The 26,346-nt window shown below is 40.8% G+C and overlaps 1 protein-coding gene across 2 annotated transcripts; it reads left to right on the top strand.

The window, feature by feature from the left end:
* The first annotated feature begins 1,093 nt into the window (after positions 1 to 1,093).
* LOC109868410 (erythrocyte band 7 integral membrane protein-like) lies at positions 1,094 to 26,339 on the top strand. Of its 2 annotated transcripts, XM_031802221.1 has the most exons (8): positions 1,126 to 1,308; positions 2,777 to 2,889; positions 4,395 to 4,504; positions 16,949 to 17,021; positions 21,013 to 21,095; positions 21,194 to 21,397; positions 22,463 to 22,597; positions 24,685 to 26,339. In XM_031802221.1, exons 2-8 carry the CDS (start codon positions 2,778 to 2,780, stop codon positions 24,874 to 24,876), a joined length of 909 nt encoding a protein of 302 aa, XP_031658081.1. In that variant the 5' UTR covers positions 1,126 to 1,308; position 2,777; the 3' UTR covers positions 24,877 to 26,339. The 2 variants fall into 2 exon arrangements, with proteins under 2 accessions (XP_020313540.1, XP_031658081.1); XM_020457951.2 differs by lacking the exon at positions 2,777 to 2,889 and having other exon boundaries at positions 1,094 to 1,308.
* The last annotated feature ends 7 nt before the right edge of the window (positions 26,340 to 26,346 follow it).

Raw genomic sequence — 26,346 nt, 5'->3', positions numbered from 1 at the left:
TCGAAACGTTGGTATTACATTTTTGCATCTGAGCTCCTAGAGCTCTCTTTTATTTTCAAGTTTCTACTCCGCTAGCCAGCACCTCGTCTAAATAGGTGTGCGTTTCTTTTTTTCTTCTAGATATATTGAAGCAACATCTCAAGACATCAGTCAGTTCAAGTTAAAGCTTGGTCGCAAATGGGTCTTCCAAATGGACAATAACCCCAAGCATACTTCCAAAGTTGTGGCAAAATGGCTTAAGGACAACAAAGTCAAGGTATTGAAGTGGCCATCACAAAACCCTGACCTCAATCCCATAGAACATTTGTGGGCAGAACTGTAAAAGTGTGTGCGAGCAAGGAGGCCTAGAAACCTGACTCAGTTACACCAGCCCTGTCAGGAGGAATGGGCCAAAATTCACCCAACTTATTGTGGAAAGCTTGTGGAAGGCTACCCCAAACGTTTGCCCCAAGTTAAACAATTTAAAGGCAATGCTACCAAATACTAATTGAGTGTATGTACACTTCTGACCCACTGGGAATGTGACAAAATAAATAAAAGCTGAAATACATTACTATTATTCTGACATTTCACATTCTTAAAATTAAGTGGTGATCCTAAGTGACCTAGGATAGGGAATTTTACTTGGATTAAATGTCAGGAATAGTGAAAACCAGAGTTTAAATGTATTTGGCTAAGGTGTATGTAAACTTCCGACTTCCAACTGTAGCTTACTTACTACTTGTGTTTTTCTTATTTTATTTATTGTGTGTTTTTTTCTACCTTATGTTATTTTTAGTACTTCATTGCTGTTGATTACTGCATTGTTGGTATTAACGCTTGCAAGAAAGGCAATTCATTGTACTTGCTCAAGTGACATTAAAACTTGAAACTTGATATATTAAAACCCTCCTAATATTTCTGTGTGTAAAACCCAAATGAGGCGCCTCAGCGCTTAAATCATGTTTTTTTAGCAACTGTCCTCCAAGAGTTGCCAAATAATGCAGCTGGGTCATTTTCCTTTTCAGCAAGCCAAATTATCGGGCTACATCATTTGTTGTTATAAAGCCACGTCATCATAGTTTTTGTGTGTGTGTGTGCTTGACCCAGTAGGGGGTGACAAAGTGCATGAAAATTAAGTAAGATATGTCAGTACATCCCCCAGAGGACGTCTTATCTTGTGACACAAACATGCTCATTTTCATCAACACACATACTCGACTGAAGCGAGAGTACTGAGATCAGTGACTGAAGTGTATTTTACAATGGAGGAAGACGGCAAAGAAACCATTTCAATTAGAGAGAGTAAAAGACGGGAACGTCAAGCAGGTAGGCCTAATCCAGTCTATTTACTTAAGTCTGCTGATATCTACATTTGGTCATCTTTAGTTGGTCAAATCAACACGACCAAAGAAAGCAGTGGAACAGAGACCCACCCTACAAAACAGCGTTGTGGTGTGCGACGCACGCATGCACGCATTATGTATCAGACATAATGGTTAACTTACGTTTTTGCCACATTACTATTTTGCTTTAAATACAGTTTGCCTGCAGTGTTGGGCAGTTGCCTAGTTAGGCTATTTGCCCAACGTCGATTTGCCAGATCAAATTCAGAATTCAGTGTTATAGTTAGTGTCATAGCCCAGCATGGTCTTGTAGACTAGACTTAACATAGTAAACGTAAATTAGTGTTTATGGTGTTCACCCATAAAATTATTATTTCATTCAATGTTTATGTTTGCATCAGAAAAACAATAGTCCAAACCCTATGTCTCTAGGAAGTGGTCGCTTCATTTATACAATGGGTTACCAAAATCTTCAAATAATGATTGACATATTTTCATATTTTTTATTTATTTAGATTAATTTATTCATATTATTTCATCCTTCCACAAGAAACAAAGCAAATCTATGGTTGCTACCCAAGCAGTCTGGTCGTTCATTCTATTGATTCGGTTGCCAGAGACTGGACCCAGTCGTTCAGTCTTTTTGTTCTCTATCTATGGACCTGACCCAGTCGTTCGTTCTAAATGTTTCATTGTCATATTGGCTAGCAACATTCTTATCCCTTGCTTGTCCAGGTTTAGAGTTAATTAGGCATTTCTGAATTTAATTCAATCCAATAATTTAATTGGAAATAAAGAGCAATTTGCATCTGGGTGATTCCATGCCAGAGGGAGTGGAAAATATTTTAGGTATCTCAGATTGTTCTGGGAATTCTCACATAGAAACTTAATTGGGAGGAAGGATGTTTGAAATGGTTTTTACATCATGATTCTTTACAAGATGCATGTAACGTAAACTCACTCACTTTTGTACATCGCCTTGGTCCGTACAATTGACCTTATTTTAGCGCCCCAGAAACGTAATACTTTCAGATCAACTGTAATGTCAATACCATTGTAAAGCACAATTTCTCCCCTTTCCAAAATAATCAATTACATGACCTAAACGCTGCTATCGGTCTTTTTTAAAATGCTAAGGGAAACTAATGTGTGGTAGTGAGAAGGAGAGATGTTGTGTGGGAAAATAGCTTTTTTTCACTCGATCTGTCCAACTTATCACCTTATTGCCTTTAAAATGAAAATAAAACACTATAAAGAGTTTACATGTTTGTGTCATTACATACCTATTTGAAGGTTTGTGTCAAATTTGAATCGGGTTTTTAGGTGCGCTGCTAAAGTGATCTTAGAAGTAAACAGCGGCTTTGAGAATGATGATCACATGCAATGATGATGCAAAAAATGACTAGGTATCCCCCCTTACCCCCGTCACTGTCCATTTCTTGTTTTTAAAGGATGAGAGAAGTGCTACACCTGGTGGAGAGAGATCGTAAGACAGAATGTAAACACAGTCGCTACAGTCCCATTAGTTTTCTTTGTGCGGTTGCGCACATTTGTACGGAATGGGGTGAGTTTACGTTAGTCAGTTGTACAACTGAATGCATTCAACTGAAATGTGTCTTCTGCATTTAACCCAACCCCTCTGAATCAGAGAGGTGCGGGGGGCTGCCATAATCGACATCCACGTCTTCGGCGCCCAGCAACAGTGGGTTAGCTGCCTTGCTTAGGGGCAGAACAGATTTGAACCTTGTCAGCTCGAGGATTCGATCCAGCAAACTTTTGGTTACTGGCCCAACACTCTAACCACAAGGCTACGTGCGCCCCAAGACCCCATGATCTGTGATCTGTACATGATACAGATTCCGGTGTATGTCACATTAATGTATTCAACATTAAACATATTAATATGAATATTGCCAAACTATCCTTTTGATTTAGTTTACACTCCGGAATTTTGACATGTATATTGTTACAAATAATGTTTAACAATAAGCAAAATCAAAAAGGGTAGTTTAGATTAAATTTTTTATATTGAACAAATGAATGTGAAAATGTGTATTTCAGAATCTAGACATGCTCCATCTTTGAGAGAATGCTATAAGGATTATAATGACACCAAGTTGTTGTCTGTATCATGTACGGTTCACAGATCATAGGGTCTTACAGGAGACATAGGTCTAAAAAAGGTTAAAAAAATGGCAACTTTCATCATGATTTTCTCCCCAAAAAAGGGGGATACAAATGTAAAAAGCATGTTAAACATCCTTCCTCCCATTGAAGCGCCTATGTGAGAATTGTCAGATCAATCTGAGATACCCAAAGTATTTTCCTCTCCCATTGGCGTGAAATCACTCCACTCAATTCAGAATTGACCCAACCCTGCTACAGTAGTGGTGTATCCCCCCCCATGTGAATGCCAAGGCTTGTAATGTTACCATTGTGAATCGTCTGAATATTATGGTATACAGTATCTCTGTAGTTTGCATGTGATTCTGATACAGGTAGGTAGGTTCCTTTTGAGTATGTCAGGGGAATTAGCTACTTGTTCGATAGCTAACTAGGTAGGTTTAATTCAACAAGTAAAGCTTTAAGGGCTGTTGGCATTAACCAAATTTAATTTGAACAGTTGCTCAGTGGATAAACTTAATCTCTTCTAGACTGTTTATTTTCATCCTAATCTAACAATAGTCTGATTGATTCATTGTTGTGGTAGGTGGTTCAGGGTGTGAATTTAGGGAAAGGTTAGTGTGATATCCCAGTCATCTGGATTGGATGCTTTCGCTGGTTGCTAACTTGAGACACATGCATATCTGGGTATTACCAGCAGTTCTAAAACAATTTTCAGCCTAATTGTTTGTAGCCTAGGTACAGTAGCTGATGCACAATTTCAGCTACATAAACTAGACTTGGCAGATCACAGAAGAATACGGATGAAACATTTTGAAGAATGATGCTACCAGAAATGCATGATGTGGAAGGGGCTGCTCTTGGGTTGGCTGGGATGTGAGAATGTACATTTTCTGTTTGCAGTTATATTTCACACTGTTGGTATGTTTTTGTATTGTCTTTCAGCCTTGGAGAGCCCAGATATTGGTATTGGCTTATGTGGGTGGATCATTGTCGGATTATCCATCCTTCTGATGCTCGCGACTCTGCCTCTCTCCATATGGATGTGTATTAAGGTACAGTCATTACCTATACATCTACACAAGCTGGATGGTCTGTGAACTGAGAACTGGTTAGGGGTGTCTATTTATTCTGTGAATTGATCGCGAACCAGCATGCCTCGTTGCCCATCTAAATGGCCTTTCTCTCCTACTCGTGATGCAGCATGCCTCGTTGCCCATCTAAATGGCCTTTCTCTCCTACTCGTGATGCAGCACCATCCGTCAAGGTTGTATTGTTAGATGTTTACACACTTTAAACTAGGAACATATAGAAAAGGAACTGCCAGATGTGTCATAATGGCCTGGAAGTAAAGCTTCAATGGGAGCCACATTTGAAATAGAATACATTGAATACATGGAGCAGGGTGGAAAGAAAATACAGTGCCTTGCGAAAGTATTCGGCCCCCTTGAACTTTGCGACCTTTTGCCACATTTCAGACTTCAAACATAAAGATATAAAACTGTATTTTTTTGTGAAGAATCAACAACAAGTGCGACACAATCATGAAGTGGAACGACATTTTTTGCATATTTCAAACTTTTTTAACAAATCAAAAACTGAAAAATTGGGCGTGCAAAATTATTCAGCCCCTTTACTTTCAGTGCAGCAAACTCTCTCCAGAAGTTCAGTGAGGATCTCTGAATGATCCAATGTTGACCTAAATGACTAATGATGATAAATACAATCCACCTGTGGGTAATCAAGTCTCCGTATAAATGCACCTGCACTGTGATAGTCTCAGAGGTCCGTTAAAAACTACGGGATTAAGGGGTCACATCAATCAACCCTATATAGCCCTTCATACATCAGCTGATATCTCAAAGTGCTGTACAGAAACCCAGCCTAAAACCCCAAACAGCAAGCAATGCAGGTATAGAAGCACATGTTCTGATTAAAGAAGCAATAAAACTGGCCTTCTTTAGACTAATTGAGTATCTGGAACATCAGCATTTGTGGGTTCGATTACAGGTTCAAAATGACCAGAACAAATAACTTTCTTCTGAAACTCGTCAGTCTATTCTTGTTCTGAGAAACTTCGGGATGCTGGCCTTCTAGGCAGAGTTGCAAAGAAAAAGCCACATCTCAGACTGGCCAATAAAAAAAAAATATTAAGATGGGCAAAAGAACACGGACACTGGACAGAGATATGGCTTTTTCTTTGCTACCCTGCCTAGAAGGCCAGCATCCCAGAGTCGCCTCTTCACTGTTGACAGTGAGACTGGTGTTTTGCGAGTACTATTTAATGAAGCTGCCAGTTGAGGACTTGTGAGGCGTCTGTTTCTCAAACTAAACACTCTAATGTACTTGTCCTCTTGCTCAGTTGTGCACCGGGTGTTCCGTCCGTCGTTAGTGGTAGAATGACCGGACCAAGGTGCAGCGTGGTAGGCGTGAATTTTCTTTATTAAATGTTCCACCAAAAAAACTATAAACAACACAACGAACGTAAAGCTTCAGAGTGCAACACATGCAACAAACAAAGACAAGATCCCACAACTGAAGGTGGGAAAAAGGGCTGCCTAAGTATGATCCCCAATCAGAGACAACGATAGACAGCTGCCTCTGATTGGGAACCACACTCGGCCAAAAACAAAGAAACAGAAAACATAGAATGCCCACCCAAATCACACCCTGACCTAACCAAATAGAGAAATAACAAGGCTCCCTAAGGTCAGGGCGTGACACCAGGTCACTCTTTCTAAGTTACCCCAACATTTTTAACGGTAGTGTACATGTTGTGTAAATATATATACTAGCATCGGTATTGAAAGGGGTGGATAACAAAACAAAACACAAATATCAGAAGTGGACGGTTCATGTTTTGTTTTTTGGCTAATACATTATGATTTGCCTCTGAACTGTATGTGAACCCCTCCGCAATCTACTTGAACTAAAGCATTAAAATCTAGGACAAAACCAATTTTTTTAATGAAAAAAATATATAAACTGGCCAAATATCAACTCTACATAATTCAGCAGGCAGCTGTGCAACTACCACACATAAAACCTATTATACCAGTGTATAAACTACGTCACCTACATAGGCATTACCAAACGATTAAAACATTCCCTAACCAGAAACCGTGGATTGATGGCAGCATTCGTGTGAAACTGAAAGCGCGAACCACTGCTTTTAATCAGGGCAAGGTGACTGGTAACATGACCGAATACAAACAGTGCAGCTATTCCCTCCGCAAGGCTATCAAACAAGCTAAGCGTCAGTACAGAGACAAAGTAGAATCTCAATTCAACGGCTCAGACACAAGAGGCATGTGGCAGGGTCTACAGTCAATCATGGACTACAAGAAGGATACCAGCCCAGTTACGGACCAGGATGTCTTGCTCCCAGGCAGACTAAATAACTTTTTTGCCCGCTTTGAGGACAATACAGTGCCACTGACACGGCCTGCAACGGAATCATGCGGACTCTCCTTCACTGCAGCCGAGGTGAGTAAGACATTTAAACGTGTTAACCCTCGCAAGGCTGCAGGCCCAGACGGCATCCCCAGCCGCGCCCTCAGAGCATGCGCAGACCAGCTGGCCAGTGTGTTTACGGACATATTCAATCCATCCCTATACCAGTCTTCTGTTCCCACATGCTTCAAGAGGGCCACCATTGTTCCTGTTCCCAAGAAAGCTAAGGTAACTGAGCTAAACGACTACCGCCCAGTAGCCCTCACTTCCGTCATCATGAAGTGCTTTGAGAGACTAGACAAGGCCCATATCACCTCCACCCTACCTGACACCCTAGACCCACTCCAATTTGCATACCGCCCAAATAGGTCCACAGACGATGCAATCTCAACCACATTGCACACTGCCCTAACCCATCTGGACAAGAGGAATACCTATGTGAGAATGCTGTTCATCGACTACAGCTCGGCATCCAACACCATAGTACCCTCCAAGCTCGTCATCAAGCTCGAGACCCTGGGTCTCGACCCCGCCCTGTGCAACTGGGTACTGGACTTCCTGACGGGCTGCCCCCAGGTGGTGAGGGTAGGCAACAACATCTCCTCCCCGCTGATCCTCAACACTGGGGCCCCACAAGGGTGCGTTCTGAGCCCTCTCCTGTACTCCCTGTTCACCCACGACTGCGTGGCCACGCACGCCTCCAACTCAATCATCAAGTTTGTGGACGACACAACAGTGGTAGGCTTGATTACCAACAACGACGAGACGGCCTACAGGGAGGAGGTGAGGGCCCTCGGAGTGTGGTGTCAGGAAAATAACCTCACACTCAACGTCAACAAAACTAAGGAGATGATTGTGGACTTCAGGAAACAGCAGAGGGAACACCCCCCTATCCACATCGATGGAACAGTAGTGGAGAGGGTAGCAAGTTTTAAGTTCCTCTGCATACACATCACAGACAAACTGAATTGGTCCACTCACACAGACAGCATCGTGAAGAAGGCGCAGCAGCGCCTCTTCAACCTCAGGAGGCTGAAGAAATTCGGCTTGTCACCAAAAGCACTCACAAACTTCTACAGATGCACAATCGAGAGCATCCTGGCGGGCTGTATCACCGCCTGGTACGGCAACTGCTCCGCCCACAACCGTAAGGCTCTCCAGAGGGTAGTGAGGTCTGCACAACGCATCACCGGGGGCAAACTACCTTCCCTCCAGGACACCTACACCACCCGATGTTACAGGAAGGCCATAAAGATCATCAAGGACAACAACCACCCGAGCCACTGCCTGTTCACCCCGCTATCATCCAGAAGGCGAGGTCAGTACAGGTGCATCAAAGCTGGGACCGAGAGACTGAAAAAAGCTTCTATCTCAAGGCCATCAGACTGTTAAACAGCCACCACTAACATTGAGTGGCTGCTGCCAACACACTGACACTGACACTGACTCAACTCCAGCCACTTTAATGATGTAAAATGATGTAAAATATATCACTAGCCACTTTAAACAATGCTACCTTATATAATGTTACATACCCTACATTATCCATCTCATATGCATACGTATATACTGTATATACTGTACTCTATATCATCTACTGCATCCTTATGTAATACATGTATCACTAGCCACGACTCTGAGTCGTTTTTTTGGGTCGCTGCATGGGAACCACTCCGTTGTCCTGTTTGTAAGGCAGAACACAGGATCCGCGTCGCGAAAAACATATTCTTGGTCGTACTGATGGTGAGTTGACGCTGATCTTATATTCAGTAGTTCTTCTCGACTGTATGTAATGAAACCTAAGATGACCTGGGGTACTAATGTAAGAAATAACACGTAAAAAAAACAAAAAACTGCATAGTTTCCTAGGAACGCGAAGCGAGGCGGCCATCTCTGACGGCGCCGGAAGTTCTCGGATGTAACACATGTATCACTAGCCACTTTAACTGTGCCACTTTGTTTACATACTCATCTCATATGTATATACTGTACTCGATACCATCTACTGTATCTTGCCTATGCTGCTCTGTACCATCACTCATTCATATATCTTTATGTACATATTCTTTATCCCCTTACACTGTGTATAAGACAGTAGTTTTGGAATTGTTAGTTAGATTACTTGTTGGTTATTACTGCATTGTCGGAACTAGAAGCACAAGCATTTCGCTACACTCGCATTAACATCTGCTAACCATGTGTGTGTGACAAATAAAATTTGATTTGATTTGATTTGATCTCTTTCAATTCACATTACTTGTAGATATAACTATTTGCAAACCTTTTAAAAAGTCCAGAAAGACAGTGGTCTTTTAAGGGTATTTATACTTTAAAATATATATTTTATGTGAATGTATGTGGATGAAAGAATTCTGCCAGGGTTTTAATGTCCTAGTTTCATATTTTTTTCTTTACCTCCAACTCTATGTATCTAAGTGAGCCTATGAGGACCTTGGGGATCAGATTTACCATTATACCCATTGATCAAACGTATAACAGACAGACACTGCTCAAAAGGAGTTGTTTGTGATATTTACACTCAGTTGCCACTTTATTAGGTTCACCACCTTATTCACGAAAATAAATTGCTCCTACATACACTAAGTCCCGTGGTCTTGGCTTGCTAGACACTAAAGCATGCAGAGAAGTATTCAGGTATTCTGTTACTGTTTGTTTGGACTTTAGAATGTGCAACATGACAGCACAGTCTGTGATGGTCTTTGGTAACTCAGAAAGTAAAAAAAAAAAACATGTACTGACTGTAATAAACTCTAACTGGACTTGAACAGTCTATCTCCTTTCCCAGTTTCATCAACTGTTTTGAATTCACACTGTTCCAGAAGCAAAGGGGGCTGTACCTAATAAAGTGACCCCTGAATCTATAGACTTTCCAGAATTTGTTCTTAACTGACTTGACTGACTTAAAAAAATAAAATAGATTCAGCTGTTCAACACTTACAGCCAAATGTATTAAAGATTTGGCTGTAAGTGTTGAACAGCTGAATCTATTTAAAAAAAAATAATCCTTTAGGCAAGTCAGTTAAGAACAAATTCTTATTTTCAATGACGGCCTAGGAACAGTGGGTTAACTTCCTGTTCAGAGGCAGAACGACAGATTTGTACCTTGTCAGCTCTGGGATTGGATCTTCCAACCTTTCGGTTACTAGTCCAACGCTCTAACCACTAGGCTACCCTGCCGCCCCCTCAGGAGATGTTACCATTCAGCTTGAACGGAGATGACAAAGAAGGACTTCAACAAAGCCAAAATAGAAAATGCTTGGAAGGGGCCTCTTTGCTGTTAAATTAGAGAAGTATAAATAAATAAATGACTGTTGTGTCATGTAACTGTTGCACTAAAAATGAAAACATTGATTTGGCATACACTTTAAGATTGTAATAGAATAAATCCTACCTATTTTGATGATTTTGTCATAATGTTCCTAGGCCGTCATTGAAAATAAGAATTTGTTCTTAACTGACTTGCCTAGTAAAATAAAGATAAAAATAAAATAATCACTGAACACGTTATTGATTTATAACGCTTTTTCTATCAAATCAAAACTGGAATTTGTATTCAAAACAAAGGTTTCAAAAGTATGCTTGAAATTTATAGAATAACTCATATCTAGTTTGATGATTCTGTGACAAACGGTGAATTAGTTATTGATTTTTACATTTGTAAATGGCTTTTGCCGAATGTCTGTTGAATGTCTGAATGTCCGAATGTATGAATATAAAACTAACTTTACCTCGGTCCTAGATGTAGCCTAGTACTCTCACGTTGACTATCTTGCAAACTTAGCTGGTTCATTGTTGCCCATGCCAGGAAATTAGGCTAGCAAGCATTTTAGTTTAGTAGCCTATGGCAACAAAAACTAAAAGCGTACTGTATGACCGAGCCATAGACCGTTTTGCCAACTTGAAAAAGAGAATGGAATTAGCGTTCACAATTAGGGTGAGTCATATGTTTTTACTCTTACCACATACACACAGACAGAAATCAGCACCATGGCTAGCCACGTGAAATTTAGCAACATTGATTGGACTAAATTGTCTTTAAGTTAGTTTTCACTGTATTATAGCCTAGTTGATTTGACGATGTTTAAATTGTGCCTGTGGTAACTCCGTGGTTCAATCAGTAGTTGTTTATAGAAAACATGAACTTGCTGGACCATGCTGTAGGTCATGTAATTGTTTGTTACATGCAATATTTGCTTTGTGGACTTCGGACAGATGTTGTTCTCTGGGTCTGTGATGATACAAACTAATGTGTAATTTAATTTATTCCGCCACTGTGTGACTGTTGTCTCTGCCTTATTGTATGTCACGGTGGCGTATTAATGATTGGGTTATAGAGCAAACAATGCAATTATCACAACCTAGGTTGTAATATGGTTTTTTTACTGACTTGGTTTGGCTTCCCCAGTGATTTTACCCAGCACCGGTTAGGAAGTTGAGTAGGCAAATATAGACAGATGTGTGCCTTTCCAAATCATATCCAATCAATTGAATTTACCACAGGTGGACTCCAATCAAGTTGTAGAATCATCTCCAGGATGATCAATGGAAACAGGATGCACCTGAGCTCAATTTTGAGTCTCATAGCAAAGGATCTGAATACTTATGTAAATAACATATTCCTGTGTTTTTTTATTTGTAATACATATTTTTAATACAAAATCTAAAGAAAAACCTGTTATTGGGTATTGTGTGTAGATTGATGTGAAAAAATTATATTTAATACATTTTAGAATAAGGCTGTAACGTAACAAAATATGGAAAAGGTCAAGGGGTCTGAATACTTTTCGACCCCCACAGTTGAAAGTGCATGTCAGAGCAGAAACTATTCCATGATGTTCAAGGGACTGTCCGTATCTCTGAGAGGGAATTCTGATGAGGCACATATCTGAGGGAGTGTATAAAACCATTTCTAGAGTGTTGAAAGTTTCCAAGAGCACTGTGGTGTCCATCATTGGGAATTGGCCAGACAGAAGCGACTCCTGAGAAGAAGTAACAGGACTGCACGCCTGGAGTTTGCAAAAAGGCATGTGAAAAAATCTGAGAGCATAAGGCAAACGATTTTATGGTCTGATGAGACAAAACATTTACTATTTTGCCTGAATGCAAGGCGCTATGTCTGAAGAGAACCAGGCACAGCTCATCACCCGTCTAACACCATCCACACCGTGAAGCACGGTGGCGGCAGCATCATGTTATGGGGATGCTTTTCAGCAGCAGGGACTGAAAGATTAGCAAGGATACAGGGAACAATGAATGGAGCCAAATACAGGTAAATCCTTGATGAGAACCTGCTTCAGAGTACAAACAACCTTAGACTGGGGTGAAGATTTACGTTCCAACAGGACAATGACCCCAAGCATACAGCCGAAGCAATGCTAGAATGGCTTCAGAACAAGACTGTTAAAGTCATTTAGTGGCCCAGCCAAAGCCCAGACTTGAATTCCATTGAAAATTTGTGGAAAGACTTTATGATTGATTGTTCATCACTGCTCCCCCATCTAACTTAAGAGTTTTTGAGAAAGTCTGCCAGGAAGAATGGGAGAAAATACCCACGTTGTGCAAAGCTGATACAGATACACAAGACGATTCAAAGCTGTTATCGCCGCCAAAGTTGATTCTACAAAGTATCGTCTCAGGGGTGTAAACTAGATTTCGGTATTTCATCTTCAATACATAAGTAAAAATGTTTAAAACATTTTTTCACTTTGACATTATGGGGTATTGTGTGTAGATGGGTGAGAGAAAAACAACTATATAATCCATTTTGAATTCAGGCTGTAACACAACAAAATGTGGAATAAGTCAAGTGTCGGGAGAAGGAGAAGAGGACCAAAGTGCAGCGTGATACGTAATTCATAATAATTTTAATAAATGTGAAAACTGAACAAAAACAACAAACCGACAAACGAACAGTTCTGTAAGGCGCACCAAAAACACTAAACAGAAAATAACTACCCACAAATCATAGTGGGAAAACAGGCTGCCTAAGTATGGCTCTCAGTCAGAGAGACTGACTGATGCCTCTGATTGGGAACCATACCAGGCCAAACACATAGAAATAGAAAACATAGAACACAAAACATAGAATGCCCATCCCAACTCACGCCCTGACCAAACTAAAATAGAGACAGGACAAAGGAACTAAGGTCAGGACGTGACATCAAGGGATATGAATACTTTCTGAAGGCACTGTAGTGGTAAACTTGAAGAACTTGGACGTCTTGGTGAAGTGAAATGATTTTGAACGATACAATGTAGCCTAACAACATTGCTCGGAAACAGCACAGATGGGAGATTTGCTTCACTATAGAAGAACTGGTTCTCTTACATTTTTTGTTCCAGGTTGCATATCAAAATATTTCAGGGCATATCGAATGTTTTCCTCTTCCCATAACAGTCACGCCAAGCACAGGGTTACTAAAGATGCATGCAATGGGCCTCAGGATCTCATCACAGTATCTCTGTTCATTCAAATTGTGTTCATTGTTCGTAGCTTATGCCTGCCCATACCACAACCCCACCATGGGCAACTCGGTTCACAACGTTTACATCAGCAAACCACTCGCCCACACAAGGCCATACACGTGGTCTGCGGGTGTGAGACCGGTTGGCCATACTGCTAAATTCTCTAAAACAACGTTGGAGGCGGCTTATTGTAGAGAAATGAACACTCAATTATCTGGCAACATCTCTGGTGGACATTCCTGAAGTCACCATGTCACTTGCATGCTCCCTCAAAACTTGACACATCTGTGGCATTGTGTTGTGTGACAACTGCACCTGTGTAATGTTCATGCTGTTTCATCAGTTTCTTGATATACCACACCTGTCAGGTGGATAGATTATCTTGGCAAAGGAGAAATTCTCACTAACAAGAATCTAAACAAACTTGTGCACAACATTTTCAGCTCATGAAACCTGAAGCCAACTTGCATTTATATTTTTTGTTCAGTGTATATATTTAATGTAGTTCATGAATGGTGACACAGACCTTCCGAAAATGCATTTAAATTCCTATATTTATTTTTTCCACCCTGCTGCATGTATTCAATGTATTCCATTTCAAATTTGGCTCCAAATGCGGCTAGTTCAGGGGGTATTGTGGCGCATCTGACAGTTCCTTCTCCGTATGTTCATAGACTTTCCATATGATATCTCAATTACCAGTGTAGTGAAAAGTTAGTCAAAAAGGGGAGAGGGGGCCTCCCAAGTGGCGCATTGGTATAAGGCACTGCATCGCAGTGCTAGCTGCGCCGCTAGAGATTCTGGATTCGAGTCCAGGCTCTGTCACAGCCAGCCGTGACCGGGAGACGCATGGGGGGGCACACAATTGGCCCAGCGCCGTCCGGGTTAGGGGAGGGTTTGGTCGGCAGGGACTCCTGTGCCGGGCCGGGAGCAGTGCACGCTGACACGGTGGCCAGGTGTACGGTGTTTCCTCTGACACATTGGTGTGGCTGGCTTCCGGGTTTAGTGGGCATTGTGTCAAGAAGTAGTGCGGCTTGGTTGGGTTGTGTTTCGGAGGACGCACGGCTCTCAAACTTCGCCTCTCCCGAGCTGTACGTGAGTTGCAGCGATGAGACAAGACTGTAACTACCAATTGGAAACCACAGAATTGGGGAGGAAAAAGGGGTAAAAAAACATATATACACTACAAGGCTAGCATCCCGGAGTCGCCTCTTCACTGTTAATGTTGAGACTGGTGTTTTGCGGGTACTATTTAATGAAGCTGCCAGTTGAGTTGGCTGTTTCTCAAACTATACACGCTAATGTACTTGTCCTCTTGGTCAGTCATGCACCGGGGCCTCCCACTCCTCTTTCTATTCTGGTTAGAGACAGTTTGTGCTGTTCTGTGAAGGGAGTAGTACACAGCGTTGTATGAGATCTTCAGTTTCAATGCAATTTCTCGCATGGAATAGCCTTCCTCAGAACAAGAATAGACTAACGAGTTTCAGAAGAAAGTTATTTGTTCTGGCCATTTTGAGCCTGTAAACGAACCCACAAATGCTGATGCTCCAGATACTCAACTAGTCTAAAGAAGGCTAGTTTTATTGCTTCTTTAATTAGGAGAACAGTTTTCAGCTGTGCTAACATAATTGCAAAAGGGTTTTCTAATGATCAATTAGACTTTTAAAATTATAAACGTGCATTAGCTAACACAACGTTCCATTGGAACCCAGGAGTGATGGTTGCTGATAATGGGCCTCTGTACTAGAGGTTGACCGATTAATCGGCCTGGCCGATTAATTAGGTCCAATTTCAAGTTTCCATATCAATCGGTAATCAGCCTTTTTGGATGCCAATTATGGCAGATTACATTGCAATCCACGAGGAGACTGCGTGGCAGGTTGACCACCTGTTACGTGAGTGCAGCATCAAAAGGACCTTGTGGCTGCAAGGAGCCAAGGTAAGTTGCTAGCTAGCATTAAACTTATCTTATAAAAAACAATCAATCTTCACATAATCTCTAGTTAACTACACATGGTTGATGATATTACTAGGTTAACTAGCTTGTTGTGCATTGCATATAATCAATGCGGTGCCTGTTAATTTATCATCGAATCGAATCACAGCTTAAAACCAATACACAAGTATATATTTTTTAAACCTGCACATGTAGTTAAAATAAATTAATATTTGCAGGCAATATTAACTAGGGAAATTGTGTCACTTCTCTTGTGTTCAGTGCAAGCAGAGTCAGGGTATATGCAGCAGTTTGGGCCACCTGGCTCGTTGCAAACTGTGTGAAGACAATTTCTTCCTAACAAAGACCGTAATTAATTTGTCAGAATTTTACATAATTATGACATAACATTGAAGGTTTTGCAATGTAACAGCAATATTTAGATTTAGGGTTGCCATCCGTTTGATAAAATACGGAACGGTTCCGTATTCCACTGAAAGAGTAAACGTTTTGTTTTCGAAATGATAGTTTCCGGATTTGACCATATTAATGACCAAAGGTTCGTATTTCTGTGTGTTCATTATAATTAAGTATATGATTTGATATTTGATAGAGCAGTCTGACTGAGCGGTGGTAGGCCGCAGCAGGCTCGTAAGCATTCATTCAAACTGCACTTTACTGCATTTGCCAGCAGCTCTTAGCAATGCTTGAGGTACAGCACTGTTTATGACTTCAAGCCTGTCAATTCCCGAAATTAGACTGGCAATACGAATGTGCCTATAAAAACATCCAATAGTCAAATCTATATGAAATACCAATGGTATAAAGAGAAATAGTCCTATAATTCCTATAATAACTACAACCTAACACTTCTTAACTGGGAATATTGAAGACTCATGTTTAAAAGAACTACCAGCTTTCACATGTTCTCATGTCCTAAACAAGGAACTTAAACGTTAGCCTTTTTACATGGCACATATTGCACTTTTACTTTCTTCTCCAACACTGTGTTTTTGCATTATTTAAACCAAATTGAACATGATTCATTATTTATTTGAGACTAAATTGATTTTCTTTATGTATTATGTTAAGTTCAAATAAAAGTGTTCATTGTTTCAGTATTTCTGTAATTGTCATTCTTACAAGTATATACTGTATATATATAAAAAGCCGATTTCGATTAATCGGCCGATTTGTGTATATATATATACATATGTGTATATATATATATATTGTGTATATATATATATACACAAATCGGCCGATTAATAAAAATAATAATAATCAATATCGGTATCGGCGTTAAAAAATCCTAATCGGTCGACCTCTACTCAATGCGCCTATGTAGATAGTCCATCAAGAATCTGCCGTTTCCAGCTACAATAGTCATTTACAACATTAACAATGTCTACACTGTATTTTTTATCAATTTAATGTTATTTTAATGGACAAAAAATGAGCTTTTCTTTCAAAAACAAGGACATTTCTATATGACCCCAAACTTTTGAGTGTGTGTGTGTGTGTGTGTGTGTGTGTGTGTGTGTGTGTGTGTGTGTGTGTGTGTGTATATATAAAAAAGAGGGGAGAACTATGACTACCCAGCCTGTGTTACTTTCTCTCCCAGATTGTGAAGGAGTATGAGAGGGCCATCATCTTTCGCCTGGGGCGGATCCTACGAGGAAGAGCTAAAGGACCAGGTAACATACTCCCCATCATCACCTTCACACCCACCGTCCTTTGAGAAACTCTGTGCCTATTAGCTATGATTCTTGGATTCTTTCAACGTCCCATAAAATTACATTTTAGTCTCTACGAGTATGATATAAACGAAAATCGCAGTAAACAGGATGTGGGCCTGCCTTGAAACCACCTTAACTGTGAAAGTATGTTAGGAGGAGGAGTCAAGCCCCTACTTAGTGTTAATGTGGTTAGGGGTAAATCTGCTTTGACCTATTTGTTTTACATTGTGGTGGGCTACCACACTATACTTGTTCTTCCATTGAACCACTGTGTAGGAGTTCACTGCAACGGATCTGTTCTGCACTTCTGTGTCCTAGTTTAACCACTCCTGTCCTGCAGTAGCTTATGTTTAAACAGAATTGCAGAACGTAAACCGAGTTCTAGGGTTCACGCTGGAATACTTTCAGCAAGCACATTAATTAAAATAGTGCTGGTCTTTGTTTTCCGAAGCGTAGTTTGTGTGGTAGGATTTTTTGCCTTGGTAACACTGTAAAATATGTCTGGGGTATATTTGTCATGACAAACTAAATATACCAATAGTTGGCCTTCAGATCGATGTATATAGAATACTTTGAGAGGTCTCTATTTAACAATAAGTCACAGAATTTGGCAGCAATTGCAATCAATTAACTAATGATCTTAAGAGACTTAAACTAAGTGATCTTAGAGCTCCACTGCTGTCCTGTACAAACTGATGTCATGATGAGAAGCAGTGGACCTGAGTCATAGTACTGGACTGGTAGTGCAGAATAAACACCAACATCCCTCCTCAGCTCTCTCTGATCTTTCTTTTGCCTACTACCAACCGCCTATTCGGAAGGTTATTTTGTGCATCTCCTGTTTGTGTGTTTTCCTTTACTCTAATGATATTACCCTTTGATGCTAACTTTTTCCCTAAATGAGGCTCTCCTCATTTCTCGAATGGCCCGATTCAGACTTAGGAAATGTACGCTTTCCCTATGCACACCTTTCTTACGCACTTCTCGGTAGTTGGTATTCAGACTTACCATATGCAGCTGCACAATAAATTATATAAAGAATGATAGCAAAAAGCTTTGGAGCACCTTAAATTACATTTTGGGAAAAAAGGCTAACTCGGCTCCATCATTAATTGAATCAGGTGGCTCATTAATCACAAAACCCACTACTTGAATTACTTTTTCATTGGCAAGATAAGAAAACTTAGGTATGACACTAAACATTCAAGTATAACTGACCAAATTATGAAAGACAAGAATTATACTTTTGAATTCTGTAAAGTGAGTGTGGAAGTGGTGAAAGAATTATTGTTGTCTGGGAATCTGGATGCAACATTACTGAGGATAATAGTGGACGATATTACCACTCCTATTTGCCACATCTTCAATTTAAGCCTACTAGAAAGTGTGTTCCCTCAGGCCTAGAGTCATTCCGCTACCCAAGAATAGTAAAGCCCACTTTACTGGCTCAAATAGCTGACCATTCAGCCTGTTACCAACCCTTAGTAAACTTCTGAAAAAAATAGTTTGACCAGATACAATGCTATTTCACAGTAAACAAATTGACAACAGACTTTCAGCATGCTTATAGGGAAGGACACTCAACAAGCACAGCACTTACACAAATGACTAGCTGAAAGTAAATGATGGTACAATTATTGTGGGGGCTGTCTTGTTAGACTTAAGTGCAACTTTTGACATTATCAATCATATATCAATCATAGTCTGCTGCTGGAAAAACGTATGTGTTATTTTTTTACACCCCCTGCTATAATGTGGATAGAGTTATTTGTCTAACAGAACACAGAGGGTGTTCTTTAATGAAAGCCTCTCAAACAAAATACAAATAGAATCAGGAATTCCCCATGGTAGCTGTTTAGGCCCCTTACTTTTTTCAGTCTTTACTAACGACATGCCACTGGCTTTTGGGCCAGTGTGTCTATGTATGTGGTTGACTCAAAACTATAAACGTTAGCTACTACAGCTGTTGCTAGTGATCCTCAGGAACAACCACACAAATGTGACAGAGGAAAGAAAGGTAAACTTATGATGTAATGGAATGATGCAAAATGTAAGGAAACTAACACTAAAGTGACAGTTATAAATGTAAGGAAACTAACACTAGTTAAAACTGTATGTGGGTATAACTGATGGTGGCTACCGATAGTGAATAATATTTAAAAAGATACAAATTGCAAAAAATACAGTATAAAGAAAAGTCTGGGCATATAATTAAAACATTCTACAAATCAAAAATCAACTTGGTAGATTTGGCACTATTCTGTCATTTGCACATTTCTAAAGAAGCCTATAACTTCGGACTCCAAATGTCATACCTGCATGTTATAGTGCCAGCATTTCGTAAACTTCACTGTTGAAAAGGTGATATATTGATATGCTTCAGTTTACAGCCATATAACTGGTTTGACATTTGTCTCCAGTGATCATAAGGTAAAATGGATCTAAAACAATAGTCATTTATATTTACAATCCCCTTATCCATATGGCTTGCTCATTTACCTAGCTCTAATCAATAGCTCTTATCAATTAGTACATTTCAGTGCATGGACACTGGTGTTATTTCTTTAAAAAAAAAAAGATGTTAGGTAGATGTTGTTCCACTTGGAACAGACAGGTTACTCAACCTTATTCATTGTGCATAAAGGTGGTGGAATTACGAGGGAATTAAGTCAAGGTTAGAATATGGTGTATCTGTAGACACACCTTTGCCACACCTTCATTTCTTTGATCGCCACCCCAAACGAATAGCAGGTTAATAGCATGCTATTCTCATGCTTAAGTTCAAGGTCAGAATACGCGTAGACAGAAAAGTCTAAAAAGGGAATTATGTTCCATTTACGCGCTTCATTCTTGTTGGAATTTCCCCCTAGCTGAGCAGAGTGGCTAGATCAGAGGCATGCTATCTCTTTGTAGTTGGAGTAGAAGAGTGGTGCTGAGGGTTTGGTTGACATTTACCCCTCAGTAGATGGTGGCATTCTTAAGATAATTGATTAATTAGCTATATTTACACTTTAACAATGTGCAAGATACGCTATTGCCATAAAAAATCTCCAACCTTGAGTGTAAGTATAAAGTGGCCCCAGTAGTCTATCTACCATAGCCAGGCTATGGACATCAAACTCTCAAGCATTGCTCTCCATGGGTGAAACATGATCTAGCAGGATTCCGGAACAGCCGCATGATAACAGCCAGGGTTAATAATAAACCGTGTCCATCTGTCACGAAGGGACCCTCAAGTTCCTCTGCTGCCCGGAGACACAAACACCAAAGTTGAGTTTAATATTTGGTTTCGCCAACTAAACTCTGCTCATTATCTCTATGATCTTTCCCCCTCCCTCCATAGTAAGTCTTGTCCAACTGTCAGATAAGATCTTTTAACAGAATCAACTGTTATAAGTCAGGCTATGGGCTAGTCAGTAGTCATTGCATTTGCAAGTTTCCCTGATGCTTTATGCATTGGTGTTACTCTGCATTAGCCTTAAACCAAGTTGGTGTGGTGAGTGAACCAGTTACATTTTTAGGGTGGGAATCCATGGAATTTTCCATCATATCCCATGATGCTTTGCATAGCGAATTCAGAGCATACTCCTGTGTTGCAGACTTGCAGTACAGTACAACCAGGGCCAGCAGCTAGCATTTGGCTGAAGTCCCAGCTGGGAACAATTATTCAAGAAAAAGAAGGAGCTGTTTACATGAGTGAAAGTTGCACGGGGCAAATGCCTCTGTTAAAGGGATAGTTCAGGATTTTAGCAGCGAGGCCAAAATCCCAAAGTATCCTTTAAAGCCGCTTGTTTGCCCTAAGCTACAGTATTTTACACACCATCATGCCCAGAACTCTGTATTTGTACTGTACTGATTGTACAATAGTTGTGAGACTAATGAAACTGAGGCTTGATTTGTAGCTTTAGGCTTCGCTGTTAAACAAGTGTGTGTGCACATCACCCCACAGGCCTGTTCTTCATCCTGCCGTGCACAGATAATTTCATCAATGTGGACATGCGCACCATCACCTTCGACATCCCCCCACAAGAGGTGAGCCCCGCCCCCCCCATTACCTTAATTACTCTTACCATGAAATACCAGTTATGATCAGTGCTGTCAGTAGTAACTGATTTCCCCCTTCTCCCCAGGTTCTGACTAAGGACTCAGTGACGGTCAGTGTTGATGGAGTGGTGTACTACCGTGTTCAGAATGCCACCCTGGCTGTGGCCAACATCACCAACGCTGACGCTGCCACCAGCTTGCTGGCACAGACCACCCTGAGGAACGTCCTGGGCACCAAGAACCTGGCTGAGATCCTGTCTGACCGCGAGGAGATAGCCCACAGCATGCAGGTACTGGACCACAGAATCCTACCACTCACTCTGACCATAACCTGACCATACACACGCACCATACTCCACAGCATGCAGGTACTCTAATGCACCGTGGTCTGTTCTTTATTTAGTCTTGCTATAGAAACTTAATACCACACTTTGCAGCAAGTCATAATTGCCATAAAACATGAGATGTTGCTAGAGTTCACTAAAAGCCACTAGGTAGCAAAGATGGAGGGGCATGTCTCATGATTAACAACTCATGGTGTGATTGTGGTAGCATAAAGGAACTCAAGTCCTTTTCTTCTCCCGATCTGGAATATCTCAACAATTACCCCTTGAGATCATTTTCTTTGGTTATTGTCACTGCCGTGTATATTCCACCCCTCAAAGTTTTTAGCTGTGCGACTGCATCTAGGGTATTATGCAAGGTTAAGGTTAGGTGGTTAACAGATTTTATTTTACTCCACCGCCCTTGGGTAGGTGGAGGGAGTCTGGAAGTGCACCTAGGAATCTTTGGGTTGTCCTAGAATTTATAGTGCGGCTTTGGATAATCCTTGGTTGGGGTCTGAGGGAATTATTTGTTCCGATTGCAAACCTAATAAGATGGTGATTCAATAGTCCATAATTATGAGGATAAACATTTAGATCTATTCCACGGGACAAAAATAGATCCAGGGTATGATTGTGGCAATGTGTATGTCCCGACAGATGTTGGTCAAAACCCACTAGTAATGGTGCGGGTAATTACCTTTCACCTGTTTGTGCCAGAAACATTGAGTTTTCTTTGTAGTAATGGTTCAGCCGTGACACTAACGAATCTGCACTCTGCTTTTTCTCTAGGGCACTCGGAAACAACGGTACAAGGAAACCTAATCATTACGACAATTATTAAGTGGGCACATTTTTTATTCTAGGCGCACTGGTGCTCTTAAAATTGCATTTAATTTCAGGTCACACAGCAAAATATTTCGGTGCATATGGTCGCACTTTTGAGCCCTGTCTGGGCCTGTTGTGACCTGAGGTTTCAAAAGGAGCGTGTTGGATGTAGAGTTCCGTGTCTTATCCCCTGTGTTTCCTCAGACTACCCTGGACGACGCTACAGATGACTGGGGTATCAAGGTGGAGCGGGTGGAGATCAAGGACGTCAAACTGCCCCAGCAGCTCCAGAGGGCCATGGCTGCAGAGGCCGAGGCTAGCCGCGAGGCCAGGGCAAAGGTACGGTACTGACACAGATACAGACCAGGGTCACACACACACTCGAATATACAGGCATTGGTCTTTAGTCTATTTTTCAGTCCCTTGAGTTGAGCTAAATCCTTTTCCTCTGAGTTAAAAATCCCCACTTGGCTTCTATTATATCGTTTGTTGATTTGATTGACTCCCAAAATAAATCATCCAGATGAAAATGTTTTTTGGACGGGTCAACACGTCATCTCCCTTGTTCCTTAGCAACCGGTGGTCATATCGTAAGAACCCGAGAGCATAGCAGGTCACAAGCCGGGGCTTCTCTGCCCGAGTCTCCTCCCATCGGCCATTACACTAATTGGATATCATCTTCAATCTGCTGGTTAAAGATAAGAGGGCTCTCTGGGATTGATTTATTTAATCATCCACTCACTATGGTTACTCTCTGTATGCTTACATTCACTTGATATGTGTGTGAAGAAGAAGCCGAATCGGATCGGAGCGCGAGGAAACAGACAGGATGGTTTGGTGCTCACCTCTCGTAGACGCTTTTCTTTTACAATATTACCAGGTGCAGGACTAATTGGCCAATTAAGTTTGTACGGAAAATTACAAACAGGACGTTTAAAAATACTTTAATAAATCAAAAGTATTCTCAATTTAAACTCTTCCAGCAACAACTTGACTGTTTGAGGTTGTGGACAGGTTTTATACTGATAACAAGTTAAAATAGGTGCCATTAATACAGGTAACGAGTGGAGGACAGAGGAGCCTCTTAAAGAAGAAGTTACAGGTCTGTGAGAGCCAGAAATCTTGCTTGTTTGTAGGTGATCAAATAATTATTTTCCACCATAATTTGCAAATAAATTCATTAAAAATCCTACAATGTGATTTTCTGTATTTTGTTTCTCATTTTGTCTGTCATAGTTGAAGTGTACCTATGATGAAAATTACAGGCCTCTCTCATCTTTTTAAGTGGGAGAACTTGCACAATTGGTGGCTGACTAAATACTTTTTTGCCCCACTGTACAATAAAGAGGTCTGGTCTGACCCGCTCGATGTGGGGGTATCTTTCTCAAAGGAGAGCTTATCCTACTTCGCTAATTATTTGATTAGCTGAAAGTCCAGCTGAAACTGTTTGGGGTTGCCCTGTACCATTACTGTTCCAGACTTATAGAGATTTATATTAGCTGACTCAGAGTCCTTGTTGTCAAGTATCCTGAGTTTCCATCCCTCGTTAACACCCCCTCTCTTAACGAAGGGATAGTGTGCTAATATAGCACTGTGTCATGCCAGGGGATGGTTTGTGTGGAAGATAAGGTTGCTGATGTTCCCATTTTTGTAATAGTCAGCAAAACGTGTCTCTTGATTTTCCATAAGGAACTTCATTTTGTCATCTTTTCTTGCTTTATCATTCTTTACATACACAGGGTACTGTATTTGAATTACCTCTGAACAGCTGGAGGCAGCTTCTAAGGCCTCTCCATTTGGTTGGAGTAGACTGTTTGACTCTCCTGCCATTGTTGGGCTAAAGGACTTTGACACCTCTCACTTGACACGTCAGTGCTAATTGAAGCTGTATCAAACTTGGCACCCTTAATTTACCATTCAGTCCCTATAAAGTAATGTAGTGTATTTTTCTTCTTGGCTTTTTGAAATAAAATACAGTTTCAGACTAAACATTACTCACTCAGTTCCAGGTTGGATGGTGTTTTCAGGTTTCTGTTGTTTTCCAGAGAATTTGCTGTATAGAATAATAATCATTGGTAGTTGTAAACCTCCAGGTGATTCCTTAATTCCGTCCAAAATCAGGTTGTAGGTTTTGAGTTTTGATTTGGAGGGAAGGTTATGTTGTCGAGGGTTGCATCCTGTATATGTTCCTGACAAAAAAATCCAAGTTCATCTAACTCTAAATCTATCTTTTTTAAAGAAAATGCTGAAAACTGCAGGAGCACATGTGATCATGACCTCTAAGCCTGCTCTCTCTCTCTCTCTCTCCATTATCTATCTTCGTTACTTAATGGTCATTACCTAACCTCTTTTTCTTCCATCTCTCCCTTTCTCTCTCTATCTGTCCCCCTCCGCCCTGCCTCCTGTCCCCTGGGTCCTGTGTGTAGGTGATAGCAGCAGAGGGGGAGATGAACGCTTCGCGGGCTCTGAAGGAGGCCTCTCTGGTGATCGCTGAGTCTCCATCGGGCTTGCAGCTGCGCTACCTGCAGACCCTCAACACCATAGCTGCCGAGAAGAACTCTACCATCATCTTCCCCCTGCCAATGGACATGATGCAGGCCTTCATGAAGAGAGACTGAAGGGAGCCTGTTGGGTGCTGTGTGAGTGCTGTTACACACATACAGTACACCCACACGAAACAAACATTCCCACATATATCATAGTGTGCTGCTTTCCCTTGTGCCAAACATTATGTCAATGCCAGCTGATGCAGAGGACGCTAGCTAAAGAGCTTGGTTGAGCTTTATGAGTCGAAGTACTTAATGTAAATGTTTTGTGTATTAAGACAATATTCTGTATTGTGAGTTCCCATTGAATGGAACAGAGAAACAGGATTTGAACAAAAACAAGGGAAACTGCGTCGCCACTCGCCGGTACTACTGAGGTGTGGTGTTTCCAGCCCTGCTATGAGACCAGGATGTACTAGGGACCCTGTCTGTCTGTCTGTCTGTCTCCATGGGAAGCAACCTCTTTACTATGGCCATTTAAGCAGCTCACAGCCTTAAATCATTGCCATGGAGTCGATGTACTCATCTCACACAGTTTCTATGCATACCTGGATGGAAATTGTAAATTGTAATTGTTTTAATAGCAGTATTTACAGTACCTATGCAGTATACACTACTGTATAATACATGGTATGTGTTATACACTGAGTATACCAAACATTAGGAACACCTTCCTAATATTGAATTGCACCCCCTCAAAACAGACTCAGTTCGCCAGGGCATGGACTCTACAAGGTGTTGAAAGCGTTCCACAGGGATGCTGGCCCATGTTGACTCCAATGCTTCCCACAGTTATGTCAAGTTGACTGGATGTCCTTTGGGTGGTGGATCATTCTTGATACACACGGGAAACTGTCGAGCGTGAAAAACCCAGCAGCGTTGCAGTTGATGACACAAACCGGTGTGCCTGGCACCTACTACCATACCCCGTTCAAAGGCACTTATATTTTTTGTCTTGCCCATTCACCCTCTGAATGGAACACATACACAATCCATGTCTCAATTGTCTCAAGGCTTAAAAGTCATTCTTTAACCTGTCTCCTCCTCTTTATCTACACTTATTGAAGTGGATTTAACGAGTGACATCAATAAGGGATCATTGCTTTCACCTGAAATGACCTGGTCAGTCTGGCATGAAAAGAGCAGGTGTTCTTAATATTTTGTATTGTCAGTGTATTCTGGTGTATAGTGTTACTGTATGTGTGAAGGAGGACATAGTTACATTATTTCATGTTACTAAACCACTCTGTTGTAACCTATTATTCTCATATTGAAATGATTTCTTATCATGTTTATATTTTCATATCCTTATCATGTTTATATTTTCATATCCTTATCATGCAAACTTGCTGTTGAACAGTTTCTATAAAGGTCCATGTTGATTACGATGAATTGTAAATGTATTGACATACATTTGAAACTGAACTTTTCTCTTCCACTGTTGTCCTTCAAAGCCATATTGTTATGTTCACTATGATTCAGCCTTTAAATAAAAATGATATACACTTTACATGATATATATGATGGAGACAACACATCTAG

The sequence above is a fragment of the Oncorhynchus kisutch genome, linkage group LG23 (genome assembly GCF_002021735.2).
Source record: "Oncorhynchus kisutch isolate 150728-3 linkage group LG23, Okis_V2, whole genome shotgun sequence".
Taxonomy (NCBI): Eukaryota; Metazoa; Chordata; class Actinopteri; order Salmoniformes; family Salmonidae; genus Oncorhynchus; species Oncorhynchus kisutch.
The sequence above is the reverse complement of the archived record's forward strand: the minus strand, read 5'-3'. Positions and strand labels throughout refer to the sequence as shown.

Coding starts and splice junctions, on each gene's coding strand:
- LOC109868410 (XM_031802221.1), top strand. CDS start 2,778: ATGAGAGAAGTGCTACACCTGGTGGAGAGAGATCGTAAGACAGAATGT. Junction 21,398..22,462: donor AGATAGCCCACAGCATGCAG/GTACTGGACCAC, acceptor GTGTTTCCTCAG/ACTACCCTGGACGACGCTAC. Junction 22,598..24,684: donor GCCGCGAGGCCAGGGCAAAG/GTACGGTACTGA, acceptor TCCTGTGTGTAG/GTGATAGCAGCAGAGGGGGA.